This window comes from Chanodichthys erythropterus, chromosome 19 (genome assembly GCF_024489055.1).
Source record: "Chanodichthys erythropterus isolate Z2021 chromosome 19, ASM2448905v1, whole genome shotgun sequence".
NCBI classification, from domain to species: Eukaryota; Metazoa; Chordata; class Actinopteri; order Cypriniformes; family Xenocyprididae; genus Chanodichthys; species Chanodichthys erythropterus.
In genome coordinates, this window is record NC_090239.1 from 26387358 (window position 1) to 26399626 (window position 12269).

General features: G+C 36.6%; 1 protein-coding gene across 1 annotated transcript; it reads right to left on the minus strand.

Annotated features, from left to right (window-relative positions):
• Nucleotides 1–2621: 2621 nt before the first annotated feature.
• zgc:92313 (uncharacterized protein LOC436869 homolog) lies at nucleotides 2622–11721 on the minus strand. The gene is made up of 7 exons (XM_067369243.1): nucleotides 11438–11721; nucleotides 11298–11321; nucleotides 11123–11208; nucleotides 8228–8307; nucleotides 7858–8129; nucleotides 3497–3657; nucleotides 2622–3382 (listed from the first exon to the last, which is right to left on the minus strand). Exons 1-7 carry the CDS (start codon nucleotides 11481–11483, stop codon nucleotides 3125–3127), a joined length of 927 nt encoding a protein of 308 aa, XP_067225344.1. The 5' UTR covers nucleotides 11484–11721; the 3' UTR covers nucleotides 2622–3124.
• Between the last annotated feature and the right edge of the window lie 548 nt (nucleotides 11722–12269).

Below are 12269 nucleotides of genomic sequence, written 5' to 3' on the forward strand. Positions count from 1 at the left end.
AACACATGTCGTTCCACACCTGAAAGACTTTCATTCATCTTCAGAACACAAATTAAGATCTTTTTGATAAAATATCTAGAATTCTGTCTCTCTATTGAGAGTTTAAATTTGAAGCTTCAAAAGCTTGTATAACGTATCCATGTAAATTAAGCGGTTTAGTCCAAATTTTCTGAGACTCCATCTATATCATGAATGGATTTAATTTAGGCTTTTATTCACGTATAAACATTAATCAGCGAACATAAGCTGAAGCTCAACTGAACCTGCTTGACGTGCGAGAACAACCCTTTTGCAGAAGCAAACATGCTGCGTAACATGATAATGAACCTCATTGGTTCTTCCTCACTGAGCTTGTTTACCACAACTGAGGGCTGTTTCATAAAACAAGATTAGAAAACAAGCCAGGCTTATTTTACTTAGTCAGACTTTTTGTCAGCGAATTCTGTTTCATAAAACAAACTTAAATTAGTTCAAACTCAGTTACCCTGGCAACTTATGCTGGGAAACTAGCCTGGTCTGGGGCAGGCTAACTGTCAGGCTAAGCTGAGCTTCTCTAACACTGACAAATAGGAAAGCAATGATACAGCTGACTCTCTCACATACAATTTTTTGACTTTATTAACATATATATATATATATATATATATATATATATATATATATATATATATATATATATATATATATATATATATAAAATTATACACACACATTTACTAAATAGTGCTAAATAAAAAACAAATTTTTTTTTATTATTATTAAAAGGTAAGTATGATGAACCAAAACATTTAAAGAGAAGTAATTTCTTAAAACTCTGAATCATTCTCAGACTTAATACTGACAACAATGGAAGCACTTGGGAGAGAACTGTCAGGAGAGCTGTCATCTTAGCACAGAAGAGTACAAGAGGATTACCAAATCATTGTTTTAAGTGTGAAAATATAGCAAAAGTAACACAGAAATTTAAAATCAATAGACCTGTGACAAGGCCCCTGAAACAATCACACCTTCATTTGTAAGCTTTCATTAAGTGATGAGTGATTTTTTTTTGCTAGACAGAGCCAGCAAAAGCTATGAAAAGAGTAACCGAGTAAGATGCAGCCTGCAGAAATGACATGCATGGTTGTTGTCCACAATGGAACTACCTACTGTAGCCAAAGCACAATAAAGTCTGCTAGCCTTTTCCAAGGCCCATATTTAATCTATACTCTGGTCTCTCTCTCTCTCTCTCTCTCTCTCTCTCTCTCTCTCTCTCTCTCTATATATATATATATATATATATAGTGAATTCAGGTTGATTGTGACAATTTTTGCTATTGAAATGACTGGGAAAAACCTACAGGTTTTCCTTTCTTACTGGCTAAATGTTTTGAGCCCAATATTTAATTAGATTGTTTTTTTACATTTCTCTTAGGTTTTGTTTGGCAGTAGTACTCTTTATGGTTATTAGAAGAGCAGAAATTAAGATCACAAAATTAAAAATTTAAATAAATATGCACAGACTAAATTTTAATTGGTAAGATGAATCTAAACTCAGTAATTGTCCCAAAGTATATTGATTTACCACATTACAATAGTCCATTTACAGTTACTATCATAAAAGAATACAAATACTTGTAGGTTTGAAACTGTACATAAGGCACATTTAATGTCCAACATCAAATAGTTTAGCGAAATGTATATTTTAGAATTACTGCGCTTCTATTGCGTCCCGTCTGTTTAGTGCGCATGCGCTCAGCAGCGCTCGTTCAATGTGACGTTTAGCCGCAAAATGGAAATATTTGCATCATTTGCAACATTTACAGATGGAGAATACACTTGTGAAAAGTAAGTTATGCACTGAGGAAAACACCATGTCTCAAACGCATAAAATAGCACAAATGCCCTTTCCTGTGGTGGATCGATTTGATCCATGATCGACCTCTAGGGCTGCTTAAAAAACCGTGCACGCGAAATTATCTTGACTAGGTGAACCTGGATCAATTTAGCGGGACTGCGTGAACTTCAATTACCTTTTATGAAACTCTTTTAGCCCAAACTCATTTGTTAGGTTAATTCAAGTCAGGTTTGGAGTTTAATCCTCGCTTTTCTTAGCATCTTTTATGAAACAGCCCTCTGATATGTGAGTTGATGAATGTTTATATGTGAATAAAAGTCTAAATTCAATCCATTCATCATATCAACCGCTCAATTCGTTTATGAACTTTTTGAAGCATCAAAGTTTGACCAAAAATATCTTAATTTGCGTTCCAAAGATGAATGTCTTATGGGTGGGGAACGACATGAGGCGTGAGTAATTATTGACAGAATTTTCAATTTTGGGTGAACTAACCCTTAAATTAGTAAGTACCTTGGAACAAATGTAGGTGTTTTCTCTTCTGTTGCATCATGCACTTTTCAAGATTTGGGAAACAAATCTGGGTACCTTGCGTCACTTATAATTTTGATCATATTTCTGGATAACTTCTATAGACTTGCATTAGACAACTGAGAAAAGGCTAGATAGCAACAGTTGCTACGATAGGATTTGTCAGTAATGTTTACCTCAACAGTAAATAAGCATACAAAATATCAAATACAAAAATCACTTTATTACAAAGTTTTATTTACAATATTTCAAGAGAAACAGTCACCAAGAGATAAAAAAAGACAACTGGCTGACTCTAAAAAAAAGCATTACATTTTTAAACATTTAATTGTTCAAGAGCTAAAACATTTACATGTCCTGATATAAAGGTAAATAACATTTATAATTACTGTGCAAAAGGCTGGCTCAATATTTAATTGTCCATTTACATTTTAATATGTCATCTGTTTTATGTGGAGGAGTTGTTTCAGTTGAAAAATTGCAGTTTAATTACGCAGTTTAATCATTTCACTTGCACAAATTTCAGATAGTTAAAACATGATTATAACAATCAAGTGAAGAGGTAAAAAAAAAAAAAAACATGCCTCTCATTTCATATCATTCAGTGTGTCTGTTTGTGTAACTTTGGTACAAACAAAGTAGGAAACTACATAATATAAAGTTGTTTAAAAAATGATTAAAAAGCCTCTTATGGCATTGTAATCCCTCTTTATGTAGGACGGTATTTTGGGCTGGGCTTTCTGCTTCTCTGTGCATCTATCTCAAGAGCTGTACCAATAGCAGCAGAGTTAGAGTCCTGATGAGCACCATGACCCGGTCAACCCAGTTGTGACTCGACGCGCTCTTGAGCTGGACTCCTCCAACATGGTTTTGGATGAAGTCACTAAAGCTGGACACTTTGGCATAGACTCCTGGTCGGTTTGCTTGAGCGCAGCCGAGACCGAAGCTCACAATTCCAGCTTGGACCCAACTACCATCACTGATCTGACACACCAGAGGGCCACCGGAGTCACCCTGAAAAAGCATGCATGCATGCAGAGACGCATGAGAACAAAGGTATTATGACCATAAACAATGCACATATAATGTGCAATTGTATTTCATACACCAGCACTCAGTGCTCCTCACCTGGCAGGAGTCTTTGCCCCCTCCTTGGAAGCCAGCACACATCATGTCAAAGCGGATGTCAATATTTTCTGTGGGGTTTATCAGAAACATATCCTGACAAGTCTTGGAGTCAATGATTGGCACTTGGACTTCCTGCAATGGCCCGACCCCCTGTAGAGCAACTAAAAGAGACGAGAAAAAATGAGACTAAGCACTGGAAAAAAAAAAAAAAAAAAAAAATGTTTGAAATTGCTTTTGTGTCTCCTCTTTTTATACACACTGAGGCGATGAGAATTTATTTATTTATTGTCTGTGGTAAATTGCCAACATGATACACACAATACATACAGTAGATACTGAGTCTGACCTTGAAAGAATTGAATATTTTCATTCAGCAAGGATGCATTAAATTGATCAGAAGTGACACTAAATACATTTATAATTTTACAAAAGATTTCTGTTTCTTATAATCGCTGGACACACCATCCGTCGGGTTCATTTTTGCAGTGCGTTTCACACATCGTCGGACCGTCTGTGATAGATATTGCTCTGATTGGCTGTTCAGTTTAGCAAATGAGTCAGCCCACGAGAGTGAAAGCAAAAGTGATAAAAGTGAGCAAAGAAATCAAGATGGTACAGACAGAAGGCTGTTTTAATTTTACGTCATCTTACATGAGAATTTCAATATGCAAATATCTGCCTAATAACATGAGCTGAGAAAGTGATAAGCATGATTGATATTCAAAATGGTAAGCAAGCACTGCTTTGTTTTTGCTTTGTGTATCTGCAGTCCTAGGTTGGGTTTCTCTTTTTGAACGACAAATATAGACTATTGATACCTGCTGATATAGATAGTTATTTTCTTACATGCAGAACGCACATTCTAGTGTGTGCTGTGTTCAAGTGCAGCTTTTTGTCCCAAACGCAGCCAAAGCTTGGTGACAACACAATTGGCTTTTGTCACCGCTGGTTCTTTGACGTTGGCTTAGTGTGTCACAGCCTTTAAACTTTTTGTTTATTAAAGAATCCTGAAAAAGTATCATGGTTTCCACAAAAATATAAAGCAGCGCATATAATGATAATAATCAGAAGTTTCTTGAGCATCAAATCAGCATATTAGAATAATTTCTGCAGGATCATGTTACATTGAAGACTGAAGTAATGATGCTAAAAAAATTCAGCTTTGATCACAGGAATAAATTACATTGTAAAACAATCAAATAGTAAACACAGGTAATTTAAATTGTAAGAATATTTCACAATATTACTGTTTTTACTGTAATTTTTGTTCAAATAAATGCAGCCTTGGTCAGAAGAGACTTTCAAAAACATTAAAAAAAGATCCCAAACTTTTGAACTTCAATAAGAGATTATGAATTTTCTGTGTAATAATGTGCACCAACATAGGCTTGAGTATATTTTGTCACGGCCCTTTTCTAAATGATCCTGTTATAGCTACCCAAAGGGTAAAATTTGATAATTATCGATCTAGAGAGTTCAGAAAATTGTACTTCACTGGTTTGGTTCTGATCGGGTGAAAAACCTAGGACTAGTTCGCAAAAGTTTTTTTTACATTATTGCAAATATTTAATGAACAATATGATTGACAGCAGTTGATCTTGAGGTTGTTCAGCATGAGATCTATCAAATGATATGAATATTATGTAGATGTGTGAAACACCACGTGATTACAGAGGCGTAAAACTCATTAGCGCCATCTAGTGGCCGATTTCTTTAAAAATTCTTACAGACCTCTAGGACCATGAATCGAACATGCCCACAAAGTTTCGTTCTGATCGCCTCTTAATCTTGTCTAAATAGGTGCTCAAAATTCATTGGCTGATGGCGTAGCTTGAAAAGCATGGCTGCCAATGTCCTCATAGACAATCGTGGCTCCTTGGACCAAGACACTGCATGCCAATTTGCAAGTCAATTGGACTAATGGTTGCATAGTTATAACTGTTTACGTTTTTTCAAGTTATAGCGCCGCCAAGTGTCCAAACGCCACAATTTCTTTACTGTGACCACAGATTGAGCCCATACACAAGTTTGGTGAAAATATTCCCTATTCCGTTCAAGAGTTATAGCCATTTTAGTAAAAGTGGCCCCGCTCATTTCGAACCTTTTGGCGCTGCTTAGCGACCATAAATCAAAATGTCAACTTTTTTTGGATTATTTTTGATATTCAGTCTCCAGAGAACATTTCTGCACTTGTTTGGTTCTGATCAGGCGAAAAACCTAGGACAGTTTGCCAAAGTAAGTTTTGGACAAACTTCAAAATGTTGGAAAATTTTGTCCAGTAAGGCACTTGAGTCTACGTCAAACAAGTTTTGAACAGTTTCACGTTTTTGATCGCTGTAGAGCCACCTATTGGCCAATCAAGGTCATAGCTTGTCAGTCTCTCCCCAATTTGAGGTGAGAGAGAGTGTTATAGGCTAAATAACATGTTACAGCCAGATGTGATTATAATGGGATTTTGGCACTATTGCGATAAAACTTTAAATGCAATACTTAGATTAAAGTAATGCGATTAAGCTTATAATTGTAGTAACCATAATCGCATTAAACTAGTGTAAACAGGCCCATAGAGAGGTGTCCAATCAATTTAATTTACCACAAGTGTACTCCAATCAAGGTGTAGAAACATCTAAGCAATGATCAAGAGAAATGAAAGGCACCTGAGCTAAATTTCAAGTGTTGTTACGAAGGGTCTGAATACTTATATAAATGTGATATTTCAGTTTTTTCTGTTGAACAAATTCACAGACATTTCTAAAATGTTGTTTTCGCTTTGTCATCATGGGGTAGATTAATGAGAAAAAAAATATTTTAAATGATTGTAGTATCAGGCTGCAACATAAAACTTAAAAAAAAAAAAAAAGTGAAGGGGGTCTGCATACTTTCTGAATTCACTGAATTCATGTGCACAAAGGTAATTTTAGGGTGCACTTCGAGTTCAATTGACAGTTTGTTGAGTTCGGTTTGTTTGCATGATGTGAACGCTGAACCGTAACTAAGTCCATTTAAAAATGGTGGTCTGTGGCACAAAGCCGGTTTCAGTTTCTACCCCGGTAAGTTCAAGATTAGTTTGAGCAAACTCTGGTTTTTCGGGCTTATGAAGGTGGATTGGTTTTTAGCGGGTTTCATTGCTATGGTAACTTACGCAACACAGCTAACATGCTCCAGAGCAGGTTTTATTCTGGGTTAAAGATCACAAACCCAAACTGGACCAATCAGCTGTGAGTAAAGTGACATTTATCTGATGCAATAAAGCCACTCCCCCTGTATCACGCTCCAAATTAAATCAGTTTATAGTGAAAACATTTTAGAGACAAAATTGCTCAACATTTGCTGTTAATTATTCATTATATTTATATTAAATAAATTAAAATTATGAATAATTCATGATATATTCATATAAATTAGGCCTATTATATAAATTGACAATATTAAACTTTGCTTTTAAATTAAAATAAATATATTATATGAATAAAATATAAGGCTTTTAAACAGATTAAGCTTACATGTATTCTTTTGAGCTCTTTGTGAAACTATATTAATTATTCTGTCTGATTCACATGCAATGATATAGTCAGATATTTTCAGCTGCCTTCTCAAACTTTCACTGCAGCAGCGTTTATTCTTGCTGTGTAAATGCGTTTAATTTAATATTTTTCATAACAATCTCTTAATCTTCGGAAGAGACATGAATTGAAGAGAAGTGAATCAAACTGACGTACTCCTCGTACACTTTCAGGTGCACGCGCTTTGCAAACTCTGGATTAAACCCGAGCGGACAGAAAAAGTTTATACCGAGCGTTGTGCAACAGTTGATCCTGATCTAAACCAGGTTGGATTTATCTGGATTTGTCAACTTCAAACCTACTCTGAAACTGGCTTGTTCAACTAGCTTCATGCAATAGGCCACTGGAGTACGGTTCATGTGTACTAAATCATGGAAGTGAACAGCTATTAATGACATATGATTTTGTGACAAAACTGTGTTTTTGTCTGTGTTCTCAGTTCTCACTCACTTTCCTGACAAGTGTGATTGACGCACTGTAAGAAGAGAGACAATGGAGAATGTAACTTCTGCATTCTTTAGACAACGGAACTGGCATTATGTGCTGTTGACGCTTTGGGGAAAAAAAACAAAAGGTGCAAAAACCAAAATATAAAAGCGAGGTGAATAACGCTATGCATTTTGCCGCTTTCTCCTCTGTCCTCGATACCAAGCAACAGCTGCTTTGAAGTTGAAAACACTGTAGTTTGAACTCAAATAATACAATCCAGTGGGGGGAGAGGGCAGCAATTGAACTTGGGTTTGGACCAGGCGATCAAACCAAGTGTGAAAGCATCCTTAAATAAGTGAACTCACTCACCTCCATCTCTGATGTCACCCCATCCAGTGATCATGCACTTCATGTCGCTGTTAAACTCCGCACTGGCATATGGCAAGCAGACAGGCTGAATACGGTCAGACCACACAACAGGTGTGGCTAGCTCTACTAGAGCAATATCCTGACCTAACTGAGGGTCTGTGTAACCCAGTGGAACCACCACGCGACGGATCCTATGGCTCGTCTGGTCCGAATTCCAGCCATTCAACTGCTGTCGGCCCGCATAAATCATGTAGGAAGAGATGTCTTTAGGGCTAGACAGAGAAGAGAAATTGTTGAAATATATATGTAAAGCCAAAAAATAAACAAACAAGGATTATATGGGTTTTAAAAAAGGTGCATCCAAACTTACTTGGGAAAACAATGTGCAGCAGACAAGACCCAGTTCTCCGCGATGATAGTTCCTCCACACACATGTCCTTGACTGTCAGTCTAAATGTACACATGAGCCAGCGATCAGGGGATATCGATAAGAAACCAGATTCGACAGACAATAGACCTTAAACAATGTAGCACCATATTTAAAGGATTGGTTCACTTCAGAATTAAAATTTCCTGATAATTTACTCCAAAATGTTCATGTCTTTCTTTCTTCAGTTGAAAAGAAATTAGGGATTTTGAGGAAAACATTCCAGGATTTTCTCCACATAGTGGACTTCACTGGGGTACAACTGGTTGAAGGTCAAAACTGCAGTTTCAATGCAGCTTCAAAAGGCATCACGTAATCACATTGGAAAGGTCACGCATGACTGCCGTCTATGTCGAAAAAGCGTAATTTTCACCTCCACCTTCAAAATTGTCCAACATTTTTGTTTTACCTTTTTTTGTAAAAGGCGTTTGACTTTGCACGTTCCCTTTGTAGACACTGGATCGGAACTTCTGCCTATGTCATGCATGAACTTTCCAATGTGATTACGGAATGTGTGGTGCATTGCAAAGCAGTGCAAGACAAGCATTTGTGGTTAAAAAGTATATATATATTTTTTTTTTTTTAGAAAATGACCAATCATTTCACAAGATAAGACCCTTATTCCTCATCTGGGATCATGTAGAGCTCTTTGAAGCTGCACTGAAACTGACATTTGGACCTTCAACACATTGGTAGCCATTGAAGTCCACTATACGGAGAAAAACCTGGAATGTTTTCCTCAAAAACCAAAATTACTTTTTGACTGACAAAAGAAAGACATGAACATCTTAGATGACATGGGGGTGAGTAAATTATCAGGAAATTTTAGCTCTGAAGTGAACTAATCCTTTAATTTGACAGGAATGAAAACATGGCTGTGAGGGATAGAACTGTGCTTTTATTTAACAACATAATGATTGTCCAGCTGACAAAAAAGCTGAAATAAATTCAGTAGACAAAACCTCCATAAAAGAGTTTTGAAAGGTGCGAGTTGTGAAAATTATGTGATATAGGACCTTTATACAGTGCTTGCCGTGAACACGGTAAGTCTATCCCTCACAGCCTTGTTTTCATCCGCGTTCAATTCAATATGCCGCCTAACCTGACTAAGGTCTATTCAAAATGTATCCAAAACCTTGCCTATTCAGTAACTAAAGAAAACTGGTTTGACTAAAATTTGGATCAAGTCAAGATCCAGAGGCTGTTTTTTATTTAAAAGGTGCAGTATGTAAGAATTCTGTCCGCTAGAGGTCGCTAGAAGCCTATTCAAAACAAAGGCGTAGCTTGATGACGGCAAGTTTGAGCGCAGAATCTTGGGACATGTGGTCTTCACCTCATAGCCAGTGGAAACAATCGGGATAGGACTCGGGAAGAAATCATGTTCATGGATGAGATTATTAATAACATTACTGTAGTATGAAGCAGAGCAGGACCGAGTGTTGTGGAGCTGAACGAGGAGCTGGAGCGATTGATCAACACACGCCTCACGAGCAGAGGGACTTGCCACGGTCGCTGGCGCCGCTTCCGCTTTTCTGGTCATGAGTATGAGGTAACGCAGCTCTGTTTATCATATTAGATTCATTTGAGTGTGTTGAAAATGTTATAACATTACTCTGTGTGTTTGCTCGGCTGCTGAGAGACACTATTCCACACTGCAGTAAGATAGATCAATTTTAGAATATCATATTAATAAATGCTGAATGGCTTGTGTTGATAAATGGCATGCAATTCATTATAACGTATTGTATGATGGCGAAAATGCTGTATTACTTTTACTATAAATAAAGCTGCATCTGATAATGCTATGTTAGCTACTTGACAAAATAGTGTTTTTCTCTGAGGCATGGTAAAGTATGGTACTCGCAAAAAAAAAAAAAAATAATAAATCAAGAAAATGAGATTTAAACAATAAGACCAAACGTGTTGAGCTATGTAATAATTAGTTTTCGGTCTTTAAAAATATATCAAAACAGTTTGTCTATTAAAATGTGTAATATATTAAAGCATCTTTGGTGTTTTCATGGTTTCTACAAAATAAAACCGGAAACCGAGGGTAATGCGGGTATGACGCCATTGACAGGTGACTCCTCAAAGCCTTAAGGGTTGGTTAAAATTGCAATTTTCTCATGATTTACAAATAGTTGCAAATATTTGGGATATTGTAAGTACTCAAGTGAACAAAATATATAACACTGGCTGAGTGGTTTTTGGATATTTTACTGCAAAAATATTACATATTGCACCTTTAAACAAATAAATAAATAAATAGGCCAAGGACAAATATATAAAGAAAATAAATTGTCAAAGAGGTGGAATTGTGGAATAACTGACAGGAAATTTAAAATGTGTAGTTCACTTTGCAAATTTGTATAAATTTATGAAAAGTTTAAGTAACTGTTTTGTTTTTGTATCTTTTGTATGGTTTAAATTTAGCTGTAGAACTGAAGCCTTATTTTATCTACACTTATTTCATAATACGCATGGAAAAATACTAAGGAAGTCAATGGCGTCCATCAACGGTTTGGTTGCCAACGTTCTTCAAAATATCTTCCTTTGTGTTCAGCAGAATAAAGAAAGTCATACAGGTTTGCAACAGTTTGAGAGTTTTTTGGGTGAACTATCCTATTAATTAATCCTATTAATGTGTCAAATTGTGTACTTTTTTAATAGAATTGTGTATGAGGTTTAAATTAATACATCTGATCAGTTCATGCATTCCATGATCTTGCTGTTGCTCTACTGTCTGAGCTACGAGAATGTGTGCTGTATGTAACCAAAGCCTGTGAACTCTGCCTCAGTTTTTCAAAACTTTCCTTTCATAATGCCAGCCATTCTTACCTGAATATCCACCTGCCAAGGCCAAGCACCTTCTGACGCAGAAGAACCTCCAACAATCCTGTTCGTCATTATTGGCCGACCACATTCTGAGACAAAGACACGATTCTGGTGAATCGTTTGCTTTCCTCTCACAAAACAACGCTAGCAGCCAATAAATCAGGTCAATTTCTCTTACCTTGAGCCTCGCCCATCCATAGCCCTGAATGGCGTCCAACATGAAATTAAAACAATGAGGTTACAATCAAACATTAAATCCATTAGAAACATTTAGCCCATTATTTTCAGAGAGAAAAATAACTAAAGTTGTTCACCTACCAATCAATACGACGAAGACAGTCCAATAACATGAGGTGTACCGCATCTTATCAAAATACCTGTATTCCGCGGCGCCTTCAGAAAAGTTGATAATTTGTTGATAATACAGCGGCGAGCGACGCAACTCTTTAAAACGCTTTTGTTTCTAGAAATATTCACTGCCTTGGTCGACGGGGTCGAGAGAATAGTGGATACGACGGCGTCGGGAGTTTCGCTCATGAAAAAAACATTAACCGAGATTATTTCTTCAAATGGTCTTCCTACCTGTCCTACCGTGACCAATCAGGAGCGCCCAGAGTGACTATAGACCCCGCCCACTTGTTCACATCAAGCAGTTTTGGTTTCTCTGTTTTGTTTCGGGAATTTGTCCTAGAATGTGGTAGGTCAGGGTGTCAGTAGATGACTAATGAATAGCCTACAAGTTTCAAAATATACCCTCTCAGTAAACACAGTGTGTGTCATCTAAACAACATAGCATTAGTAAAGCTTCAAGGTCTACAGTTCTGCCTTGTAGTGGCTTTTTAATCATTGATTTAATCGTTTTCCATAAAAGCTACTAGATTACTTCAGTTTTAGACTTTGGCATGTCATCTAATACTGCTGTGGGTTGAATGGACATTGTAAACTAGTTTTAGCAATTAGTCCCTTCTCACACGCACAATTGCACATGACTGAGAAACAGGTATAACAGGTTTAAATATCTTGGCCTCCACACATAATGCCAAGGAAGTTATCAACTACAAAGACTCATTATGTTTATTTGGCGGTCATGACTTTGTCATTTTGTGGTGGGCACATGTTAAAGTGGTAAAACCAGTCAGTACTTTGCAGC

Excerpts from the sequence above, each read along its gene's own strand:
- zgc:92313 (XM_067369243.1), bottom strand. The coding sequence starts at position 11,483 with ATGCGGTACACCTCATGTTATTGGACTGTCTTCGTCGTATTGATTG. Across the intron at positions 8,130-8,227 it reads GCTGCACATTGTTTTCCCAA|CCCTAAAGACATCTCTTCCT; the intron begins GTAAGTTTGGAT and ends TTCTCTGTCTAG. Across the intron at positions 3,658-7,857 it reads GGGTGACATCAGAGATGGAG|TTGCTCTACAGGGGGTCGGG; the intron begins GTGAGTGAGTTC and ends CGTCTCTTTTAG.